This window comes from Branchiostoma lanceolatum, chromosome 14 (genome assembly GCF_035083965.1).
Source record: "Branchiostoma lanceolatum isolate klBraLanc5 chromosome 14, klBraLanc5.hap2, whole genome shotgun sequence".
NCBI classification, from domain to species: domain Eukaryota; kingdom Metazoa; phylum Chordata; class Leptocardii; order Amphioxiformes; family Branchiostomatidae; genus Branchiostoma; species Branchiostoma lanceolatum.
The window spans coordinates 2,259,943-2,271,502 of NC_089735.1; the positions used below are offsets into that span (position 1 = coordinate 2,259,943).

The following is an 11,560-nucleotide window of genomic DNA, read 5'->3' on the forward strand; positions in this document are numbered from 1 at the left end:
ATTGTGGCATCTAACGTTAGTCATGATATATATTTCTGTTCGAAATTTTGAAACGACTCTGACAGTTTCTTATCATTTCTTTGATGCAAATGATGCGAAGCTATTTTTACAAATCAACGTTATTTTCATTCTCCCCAAATATGTTTTAAAAATCCAGAGAAATGGCTGTATTTCACTCGGAACGTCCGATCATGCTCTCTCCTTACTTGGCTGCTATGTCTAGTCTAGCCGCCAGAGGGCGTGATAAAGAAGACTCTCTGGGACACAGCGCATGATTTTGAAAAAAAAAGTGTCTAATTTTTTTTTCATCACAATTTGGTGTAAATAACAAGTGACCGGTACGAGTCAACTTATAAGAAATAAAGGATCTGACAAAAAAAGAAGCAGTCGGTAACGTTTATAGGCTACAGAATCTTCAGGAAGTTGAAGTTGGTAGCCTCAAAGAGAAAGAAGAAGGGAAGAAACACAGACAACCGATTTTGTGTGTAACATTGATGATACAGGTGAATTCAGTATGATAGACTATTAGTTGACCACCGTCCTTCATTCAGTCAAGAATTTATTCATTCATTTATTCAAGAGTTCATCAAAGAATGACAGATGCGGCGTACGAAGATGATCTTTGGATTTACATGCTGATACATTGATGACACTTTGACCCTAAATTATGACTTTTCCAACTTTTAGGACGATGTTGCTCTTGGTTATCAAGACATGGAAGCGATCATACAGTAAGCAAAGTCAGGATGCCTTTTTGATCTTACTCTGTTCTTAAGTTGTTTATTTAGCGGCTTTCTTTTCTGACTCAAAGTCCTCTTTATTACACTTCAACTTCAACTTGTTTGTAACCCCCAGATAACCCCGCGAGGTAAGATTTTAGTCTGGAATGATCATATATGGATACGTTCAAGGAAATTTCATCAGGAACGACTACACAGTGGCCGCTGCCTGCGGTACCGCCCGTGGGATGTAGGTGGCGCTGCTGTCGCCCGTGTGTGCCCGGATCCAGGCGACCATGGCGGGAACCCTGGTGTAGACGGCCGGAGTCCGCGGCTGCGCACAACCCTCCCCGTAGCTGGTGATGCCGTACAGGAACCAGTGGCCATCACGTGACTCACACATCAGCGGGCCTCCAGAATCGCCCTGCGGAATAGAACCGTCAACAGAAAGGTCACCTGGGATGTTGGACTTTTCTTTTTTCACAACCAGTAAATCCTCACCTGCTAACGTTTCGGTGTCTGTCAGACACCTTCTTCAGAGCTTCTGGCTGGAGTGCAGCTTCTCGCCGCTATAAGTTGCCGATGTAGGTGGCGCTTTAGCGGCGAGAAGGGGGGGGGGATACCAGCTTAGCCACGTTTGGGATTGTGTTCTCACCGCAAAAGCGCCACCTACGTCGGCAACTTATAGCGGCGAGAAGCAGCACTCCAGCCAGAAGCTCTGAAGAAGGTGTCTGACAGACACCGAAACGTCAGCAAGTGAGGATTTAATGGTTGTGAAAAAAGAAATCTCCAATAGCCTATGTTCTACCAACTTGTTGAAATTATTGTCGGGATGAAGGTCACCTTTAAGCAGCCGCTGGAAGGAGATATTGAACGTTTTGTAGTGTCCACACATCCCATTGTAAATATCAACTTTCCTCGTCTACTCGAACTAATGTAAAACAATAAGCCATTTCATTTTCAGAACATTATCCTGCCGTGCCGCATAGGAATGTTGGCTGGCGGGTTACTGCTCTACCTCCGTAGAGAAAACCCACCAAGATGGCGGACCTAAACACGCAATAGTCACGTGACTGCAAACTGACTTTTAAGTTCGCGGGGATTGAATTTCGCGGCAGGGAGAAAATTGCGTATTTGCGGTGGTTTCAAGTTCGCGTTTGAAACAATAGCAGTTCGCTACAGTGACATAATGGAAACACTGGCGGTTTTATGAACAGCCAGTCAGAAACCAAGATATAGCTGCCCATTTACCATAATATAGGTGCCTCATGATACTGTACAATGTACATTACTTAGTGCTTGAATAAAGGGGTTACAGGGTAGGCGGTCTCAAGTTCGCGCTGAAGAGTTCACCGTGAAAACCGCGAACATAAAACCACCGCGAACATTTCTGCATTTATAGTACTGACCTGACACGTGTCCACCCCGCCCTCCGTGTACCCAGCGCACACCTGGGAGGTACGGTCAACGTCATAACCCGGAAGTCGATGTCTACAGCTCCAGTAGGACACTATGGGCACTTCCGCCTCGAGCAGGACATCCGACATCAGCTGATAGACGTCATATTCTGAAACATGAAAATCCCCGCAAACCTTAAGTTAGATGTTTCGATACTTTCGTCCTGTCGTCAACCGAACTTGAAGAAATTGATAAAACACGTTTTCGCCCTCCTCAAGGTAACTGACCCAATTGCTACGGACACGCGACATGCTGACTATAAGTCATAGCTTAATGTGGTTAGAAGTGGGTATCGGCCCCCGTCTGGACCAGTCAAGGGCATATCCCTGTAGTGTAGTGGTCTGCGACGATGTCACTTACCACATCTGGTTCGAATTATTAGGAATCAGAAGGCCCGGGTTCGCGTCTGGGTAAGGCATGTCTGGATAAGAGGCGCACCAAGTCATACCAAAGAGTTTATAAAAAGTACATACTTCTGAAACAGTATGGAAGTTTAATCACATTCGCCAATAACTTGAAGTTTTTTGGTAGCGTTTGTAGCGGTGTCTGTGTTGTTGTTTTTTATTTGTGTGTATGTGTATGTGTGTGTGTGTGTGTGTGTGTGTGTGTGTGTGTGTGTGTGAGTGTGTGTGTGCCCCAATCAGGTGACCTTCTTTGTTTATGTGTCTTCTTAAGGAAACAGGGAAGCGAAAGTTTGATGATACACACGTGTCTCAGGCTCCTCGGTGTCTCCCCACCCCGTGACGACGCAGGTGGAGCCCGACCCGACGTTGACGTCCTCCTCAGGCAGACAGGCAGGTGACACACGTTGGTTCAGGCGTGCAGGCTCAGCCAGCCGAAGCAGGGCGATGTCGTTCCTTTTTGTCTTTGGGTCGTAATCATCGTGAAAGATGACTTCAGCTAATTCAATCCTCTAGAAGAGGATGTAAGACAAGAGTTAGTAAGTTTGGCGTGCTGTAGCCTGCTGAAAATGTCTCTTGAAAATGAGCCTACAAAAACCCCGGCGACGATTTTCAGTGAGTTCTCACACAACGAAGTCCGGCATATTTTCGCATTATGGACGTCACTATACATTCTGACTTTTGTGATAGTGTTGTCAGTTTTAACTAATCATGTATAGAAATGACTAAATAAAAAGACTTTCAAAATTCGATTTTCGGGCCTTAGTATTGCTTTGATTGCCGTTAAGAACAGACGTACTTACCTGTTCATAGGATTCTTCCGTTTGGATGGAGTGCTCTCCAAGCACCGCTTCAAACAACGCGAGGTTTCGACTGTGGGAAAAGGTGTTGTCATCGGAATTGGTTAAGTTCATAATATATCTTTTGCGCATCTAGCTGCACAAGCGTTATCAATGCTATCCAGTGGGGATGCCCCTACTGTACTTGTTATCTCCATGAAAAATGGAGATAAAGTTTTGGGTGTGTCTGTCTGTCTGTCTGTTTGTCTGGCTGTTTGTGTCTCCGCACTACTCTAGTCAGCATAAAGAGCCTCTTGTTGACAATGAGTTACACTCTACGGTGAAAAAAAGGATAACTGAACACATCAATTCTGGGTCGATAACACTGGTACTTTTCTGAGCTGGTATTAGATACTCAGTGGTTGTCCCGTCCACCAGTTTATTAGTCATTTTGTACCATAAAAGTGTTAACATCTACTAACATGATTCCACCGGGATACATTATTCCACCCTGAAAAGATTCGTCCAAACAGATCTTCAACCCAACGTCCGCCAGTATAATGCACCCCTGTATATCTAAACTTTGCACACATTGGGTGTGCTGCACTAGAGATCTCTCAAACCTGCTGTTTTTCAAAAGTAGCGGATTTATATATATATGTAACCCAGCGGATCCATGTTAATGGAGGTTACCCGAAGAAGCAGTGCGCAGCGGACACGATCCAGCGGTCTGAGATGAGCGTCCCCCCGCAGTAGTGGCCCCCAGACAGCTGTACGCCGACCATCCAGGGCCAGCTGCCGGGAACGGCCTCGTGCCCGCCCACGATCTTCGGCCGGGCGGGCTCGTAGCTCAGGACGGACCGCAGAGCCGGCATTCCGCAGGCCGGGGCATCTGCGAAGCATTGAAACAGCGAGCAGATTATTATTGGAATGAGCAGTGCACTTTGGACTAATGCTTCTGACCGTTAACAGCTTAAAGGTACATATCCAATATTTTGTGAAACACTTCTCTGACACACAACGGATCATAATGACCCCCAGCGGGGGTCTTCACGCTTTGTTGAAAATAAAAAATCTCAAGATTTGTTCTGTTATTTTTATCATATATCAGTATAGATATGAGGTAGAAGCACTTATCAAGGGATGGTGAATTCACTTACAATATTTGTCTAAATCTTACTATTTTCAGTCGGCACAGTTAGAGCCGCGTGGCACTCTTTTCATTTATTTCACGTATAAAAACACGTCAAAGACCTGCCGGAACCCCTCCTCTGCTTGGGGAGTAGACCTCACCATGGTTGCCGCACTGCGTGTCGAGCGCCCAGGGCCAGTTGCAGATGTTGTACCTGGTGTCGAAGTGCAGCCCCCACGGGCAGGTCCTGTGGCAGGACGGGCGACCGGTCACGCACATGTAGAACTCAGAGCAGTCGTGCGGATCACGGTGGAAACCCAGTCCCGCAGACTGGCAGTCAAACGTTCCTGAACAGTAGATAAAGGATAAGGTTGTGAACAATATTTCTCAGAGGAAAAATTAGCTCTTTTAGATTTGGAAATTACTTTGAACACAATTTACCAAGAGTTTACACCTAACCGACGTTTCGGTGGGTGTCTGTCTCATTCCTCATGGCAATACTGAATGGTTATACATCGCACTGCAGCTAGGTGTCGCTGCTGCAGTGTGAAGGATGCGGTCCCAAACGTGACTCATCACGGTTCATGACTGAAGCAGATTTTCAGATCTATTCAGCCTAACGAGTTCATATGTTGTCCTCGTTGTATACAACATTTGGCCCCGTCCTTGTCTATTACACAACGTTACAACCTGCATCGCTTTCTAACATTCTTTAATGTATTTTTTTGTACGTTGTAAATATTATGAAATATGAACCACTTATTGATTGGATCTATCTATATCATTCAACACATGGAATCATTTGTTGGGAATTCTTCTGTTGTGGGAATATGAAGATGAAAGAGTGAAGTTAATGAAGACAATTAAGTGCAAAACAAATGTAACATTACCTCAGTCGAAAACAGAAACGTTTTGTGTACTTAGGTCATGTTCTGCAACAATATCTGTATATCTAGGCCAATACATCTATGCAAAAAAGAATCCGCGAAATAGCGATTTTGTTGTATAAGACATCCATCTTCTCATCATGTAATTGTATAATTGACATATACGACTCCCTATTGTATCTCCTGTTGATATTATCTATCTCTGACAATATCATATAGATAGTGCCTTCATGTAGTTTGAAATGGAGCATTGTAGAACCTAACCATTGTATAGCATAGCTGTAGCTTTTAGTAGTTTGATATAAGTAGCCAGTAGTATGTTATTGTTTGCCTTACATTGTACCCGTTACAATTGTTGTGCAATAAACTTTGACTCGACTTGACTATAATTACCTGTACATTCTCCGCTGTCCTCGTCAGTTAGCATCAGATGGTACAGGTCACTCAGGAATCTCGGAGGGGCGGCATCTCCTCGGGGTGTTAGCGCTGCGAAAGAACGTTCAACGTGTACATTGTACGTTTCACTCTGTAATCTTTATTCAATTGATTAAATTAGTAAACATCTTTCATAGAATACGTATTGATTGGGTTGATTTTACACTTTGTTAAACGGGCAAGGTCAACAAATCAAAGGTTCATACTTTTTTTAAATTAACGAAGACTACATTGGGTATTTGACAACGACTATCACCCTTTAATGATGAAAAACATTTAAAACACCCGTCATAAAACTGGCGGAATGCATCAATGTCACACATAGCCGACCATAACCTCCCAACTTCTCCAGACCATGGTTGGGAGTTAAGTCGTGAGCAAGGTCGTCTATGGTTAGGAGTTGGTCGGCAAGGTTGCCTACTAGTCTTAAAAAGTCTTCTGTACCAGCCGAGGATAGATTTTGACAAATCAAAGTTAAGAAGGTCATACTCTGCTTGGATGCGATCAGAGGAGCAAACTGAAGCTAGAATAGGGTGGATTCTAGGCTAACTCCCAACCCAGTGCCGACCATGGTTGGGGGGGGGGGGGAGCAAAGTCTTGGGAAGGTCCTGAATGTTTGGCAGATATGAGTTACATGTAACGCTTTAGTAAAGGTGTGCAGCTAGGGTACGTTGCTAGGCTTATGTGAAAGAATGTTAAGAATTGATAAGAGACGGCAAACTGTCACGACATAATGGCTTTGCACACAAGCTGTCGCTATTACCTTGTTCAATGTTTGTTCCGCACTTGAGTTTGTAGCTGTTTACGTGGAAACGAGGAAACGGTCTCGGTGACGACGGCCATGACAGCTTGAGTACTTACTTGGACTCGGCAAAGGTTCTCAGTGTTAACAGCTTCTTTAATCAAAAGAGAGTCAAATTGAACCAAGGCGTTACATTCAAGGTGGCTGAGGATTATTGTGGGTGTCTTAAAAGCACTACACAGGGTTAGATATTGGCTATTTTCTTTCTTTGTCCAGGTACCTTGTTGTAAGACAATAATTTTTGCAAAGTTTAATGACGTCATGTTGACGCAACCAAAAATTACAGAACGACGGATTGTCCATGTTATGCTAGGGTCACATTTCCAAGTCTTAGATATGAACAATATGCAGCACTATAAAGTAGTAGCGGTGTACAGTGTACTTTGTTCGGCTGATAGAATGTGAAGAATTGATAAGAGACGGACAAACACTCATGGTGTAATGGCTTAGCACACAATATTGGCATTTCCTTGTTCCAGTGTTTGCTCCGTTTCCCCTTGAGTTTGTAGCTGTTTACTTGCATGGAAACGAGGGAACACTGAGTCTCGGTGACGACAGACACGACAAACAATCCGCACTACGTACACGGAATGGAAAGGTGGCTGGTGACTTTTAAAAACACTACTCAGAGATACTTGATTTTCTTTCTCCAAATACCATGTTGCAAGACGATAATTTATGCAAAATTTTACAGCTTCTTGATGACGTAATAAAAAATAACAGGACCATGGATAGTCCAATTACTTGCGGCATAAAGGCCAAGGTTGTGTTTTATCCATTGGTGCAGGTAGCACTGAGTCAACGAGCATATACATATTGCATGCCAGCGTCAGCCAAACAAGGCATTAGGTAGAGTCTTATGTAACTAATATGCTGACTTGGTCAAGCCCTCGTGTTTGAGTTGTGTCAAAGAACAATTAGAAACTAGTCAACAGAGAACAACAGATTGTAGACCGTTACGACAACATACTTGCCAAAGCGTGGACTCCAATAGACTTTGGATCTAACATTGCAACACAAACGTTTTGTATTACTCAAAATGGCCAGTGGCAAAGAATGGACGATGGCAAAGATGGACAATGGCAGAGAAAGAAGGCATATAACGTAAGCCTCCACCAGGTCCTCCCTACGGGGGTACATATCGTAGAATATTCGGCAAAAAAGTTCAATAATTGGCAACAGAGTCAATCCACGGTAAGGTTAACATTCCCCCCTCGCCTGCAAATGAAAGACAATATCTATGGTGGTCGAACTCTCCTGGCGATTGTTCTCCCTATAGCCGGCGTAGTCAGTCTGGTAGAGACTAACATAACGTTACATATCTCAATTTAACTCTTTTCACGCGGACATCACAGCACTAGTGCCGAAGTGTTCTCAACACTGGGTCGGATTTGGACAATGCCACTTTAGCAGACTTTTGAACGTTTGTATCTAACATTGCAAGAGTTAAGCATCTCTTAGAACGGGCAATGACAAAAACAGAAGACACACGACGTTTACGCATCTTGATTAACCTCCTTTCACCTAGAAATCACGGCCCTATAGCTAGTGCCGAAGTGTTCTCAACACCGTGTGGGATTTTGACAGTGCCACTCCTGCAGACTTTGGAAAGTTTGTATTTAACAGCTAACATCTTGTAAGAATTTAGCATCCATCAGAGCGAACAATGACAGAGGAAGAAGACGCCCGGAGTTAGCGCAACAATCATGTCGGTACAAATGTTTTGGTGCGTACATTATAATCCTTTCTGGTAGTTCCAATTTTAAGTCACCTACGATGCATCTCTTTGGGCCTCTAGGAGCCACCGGTAAGATCATACACGTTATGGCTTGAATGAATCTTCATTGAAGTCAGAAAAAATCTCAATTTGTCAATATGAATGCATAAAAAAGGTTATTTTCAGTTGTTGCAATTTTGATAGGTAGATTTAAGGTATTTTCATGGTGATGACAGTGGCCTCCTGCGTTCCGGTGATGGCTTGTGAAGCTTTTTTGGTCATACTTCGACGTTACAGTTTAGAATGTCTCGAGCTTGACTTTGGGGTTTCTTGAATGACATAGAAGGTTATGCACTGTATGGTGGCATCCGCGTTCTGATCAGATATGTTTCCAAATGCATAGCATGAGATATTCTACAGAAAAACAGACGACTTACCTTTAGCGTGTCCGCCCTGGCACGTTAGCAGAAACACAGCAATCGCCAGGAGGATCCGCGTCTCTTTTTTCTCCATCGAGGATCGTCTCAAGAATTTCTTTTGTTCTACAATAGTATTTACTGGCCAAAACAGTAGGTTTGAGAGACAAAACAATTATAAGGCAAAAAACACTAGTACTTAAGCAGCAACGTTGCGCACAACACGTCAGTCCTGACCCTAACCTAGCAAAGATCTGATATCAAACCTGTTAAACGTCGCCTCCGAGACCCAGTTACCAGTAAAGCTTAGCGGGACCGGAATGCCTATCGCGGCGCATGTTGACTTTCTCCGGTATGGTCAACAGGACACTTAACCAGATGAGATTAGATGGTCATAGAAACCTCGTCCATCACACCGCGCGTGCCAGGGTTGTCTCTACGGCGAGTACATTCCTCGCGCCCGGTGTCGAGCCAAATTTCTGAGCTTACCAAATACGCGAGGGGTCAGCTACTGCACCTGAGCATGACCCGGGGGGGGGGGGATTCGAGTATACGAGAGAGGAGTACTCTAAGTGCAAAACCTTCGTGGGACGTTTCAAGCATAGGTCTAACCCTAACTCTAACTCTAACTCTAGCCCAAAACCCCTTCCCTAATCCTAATCATAACCCTAGCCCTAATCTTAACCCTAATCCTACCTGTGAATCTTGCCCTGCCTCCATCGACCCCAGCCCTAACTCCACACAGGTGCTCCTCTCACGTATACTGGAATCCCCACCAAAAGTGTCGTGCTCGGGTGCAGTAGCTGACCTCTCACGTATTTGGCAGCTCAAGGATTGGGCTCTACACCGACACCAGATAAGCGGGCACTGGTCGAAAGTCTGACTTGGTTGCATGGCAAGCGACTTCGGGGACTGTCCCAACACATGCGGCTACATGTGCCTTTCAATGGGCATATGTTAGAAATTCCTCCAATGATTATAAAAGCCCATTCTCGTCCGCATCGGCTTTTTAGCGAATGCCCACAAACGCCCACTCTGGCGAAGTCCGCGCTGCACGAATCTAATTTTTTTTGCTTGGAATATGTTCAGGTTATGCTCCCATTAATTAATCCTGAGTTTCAAGTCAATCCATCGATCCGAAGTTGAATAAAGTGAACTTGAAGATTCTTACCTGGCTTTTTAGCGAATGCCCAGCAAAAAAGGCTTTTTAGCGAATGCCCAATATATCAGTCAAAATATCGGCCATCGTGACACGGGCGCTAAATCTATCACCACAAACATGTTTAACAAGTTGTCCCCTGAATCTGTACCCAGTTTCCGTGCTGTACACGCCTGTAAAGTTACTTTATTTTACGAAATACACGGCGCGGCCCGTGGGGTAGAGGCCGCTGGTAACCTGTCCCAAATATGCAAATGAGCCGCCATATTGGATTTTACGTCCGGGGCCGTGGATTCCCACGCCGTGTATTTCGTAAAATAAAGTGACTTTACAGGCGTGTAAAGCACGGAAACTGGGTACAGATTCAGGGGACAACTTGTTGAACATGTCTATGGTGTTAGATTTAGGGCCCGTGTCACGATGGCCGATATTTTGGCTGATATATTGGGCATTCGCTAAAAAGCCATTTTTTGCTGGGCATTCGCTAAAAAGCCAGGTAAGACTCTTCAAGTTCGCTTTATTTAACTTCGGATCGATGGATTGACTTGAAACTCAGGATTAATTAATGGGAGTATAACCTGAACATATTCCGAGCAAAACAAATTAGATTCGTGCAGCGCGGACTTCGTCAGAGTGGGCGTTTGTGGGCATTCGCTAAAAAAAATCTAAAAAGCCTGTCCCATTCTCGTCCCATGCTACACACTCCTGTATTAGGAAGATTGGCCTTATGGAACTGTATGTTATGTACCAGTAGATGCCATACTTTGTACCTTGTACAATTGTTGTGCAATAAAGTTATCATTTTTATATATGATATTGAAACAATCGTGCAGAATACATGTACAAAAGACTTTCCAAGCTTTCTTTTCTTGTTACATGTCTGATCAATGCAGCGCATTGTCCATGTTGATTGTTACAATGGCACGGCCGTGTAATCTGAGACGGTCTGTGTGGTTTGCGACATTATAGACTGGCGACATATTACATTGCTACAGTTATTGCATTCCACAGTCGTTGTGAGTAGATGCTGGGTTCTATAAGTGCCAACATCTGGAGGCTAGATGTTAAAGATCACAGAACACTTCCTTGTGAATAGATAAGGATATGAGTCATCCAATAATTGAAGAAGTATCGTTGTTTGTAAGAAGACCTTCGTTACATTTCAGCATCTTTGTTTTGACGGGATGTTTGTGAAAAGGGCGTGCAAGTCAAACCAAAAATCAGTCTGCTACAAACACAGATTCGGTATACAACAAATGGTTGTGGACACAGTATTCAGCATCGACTATTCTTTTGTTCTCCGTTATCACTCAACTGTAGGTCTATATGATTCACTACACGGTTTCCTTCAGCTGATATCTTTTATCGTCGTCCACAAACACCATCTGGCCCGATTGACGTCATAGATTCCTAAAGTTACACCTTGGTCTCACCATGATGATCGGTAAATAGACATAGCGATGTCAGTAGCTAATTTAGGAAGGAAATTATGGTTGTTTGTGGGTGAGAGGAAACTATTTTGTAAATCAGCAATCCGAGAATGTTAATTCGTCGAATTACTCAATATATAGTGTTTTTGGATAATGAATGTCTACCATTGTAAGACCTTGCATGTAACCCATTGAAGATCGTTGTGCAAAACTTGCGTTGCAAAT

At 43.9% G+C, this 11,560-nt stretch overlaps 1 protein-coding gene across 2 annotated transcripts; it reads right to left on the reverse strand.

The window, feature by feature from the left end:
- Positions 1–551: 551 nt before the first annotated feature.
- On the reverse strand, positions 552–9,202 carry LOC136448477 (trypsin-like). 2 transcript variants are annotated; one of them, XM_066448047.1, is made up of 8 exons: positions 8,768–9,202; positions 5,770–5,862; positions 4,612–4,836; positions 4,051–4,249; positions 3,382–3,451; positions 2,886–3,090; positions 2,129–2,286; positions 552–1,143 (listed from the first exon to the last, which is right to left on the reverse strand). In XM_066448047.1, exons 1-8 carry the CDS (start codon positions 8,841–8,843, stop codon positions 931–933), a joined length of 1,239 nt encoding a protein of 412 aa, XP_066304144.1. In that variant the 5' UTR covers positions 8,844–9,202; the 3' UTR covers positions 552–930. The 2 variants fall into 2 exon arrangements, with proteins under 2 accessions (XP_066304144.1, XP_066304145.1); XM_066448048.1 differs by having other exon boundaries at positions 4,651–4,836; positions 8,768–9,201.
- Between the last annotated feature and the right edge of the window lie 2,358 nt (positions 9,203–11,560).

Excerpts from the sequence above, each read along its gene's own strand:
- LOC136448477 (XM_066448047.1), bottom strand. The coding sequence starts at position 8,843 with ATGGAGAAAAAAGAGACGCGGATCCTCCTGGCGATTGCTGTGTTTCTG. Across the intron at positions 3,452-4,050 it reads GCTGCGCACTGCTTCTTCGG|TCGAAACCTCGCGTTGTTTG; the intron begins GTAACCTCCATT and ends CTTTTCCCACAG. Across the intron at positions 1,144-2,128 it reads GCGGGGTGGACACGTGTCAG|GGCGATTCTGGAGGCCCGCT; the intron begins GTCAGTACTATA and ends TCTATTCCGCAG.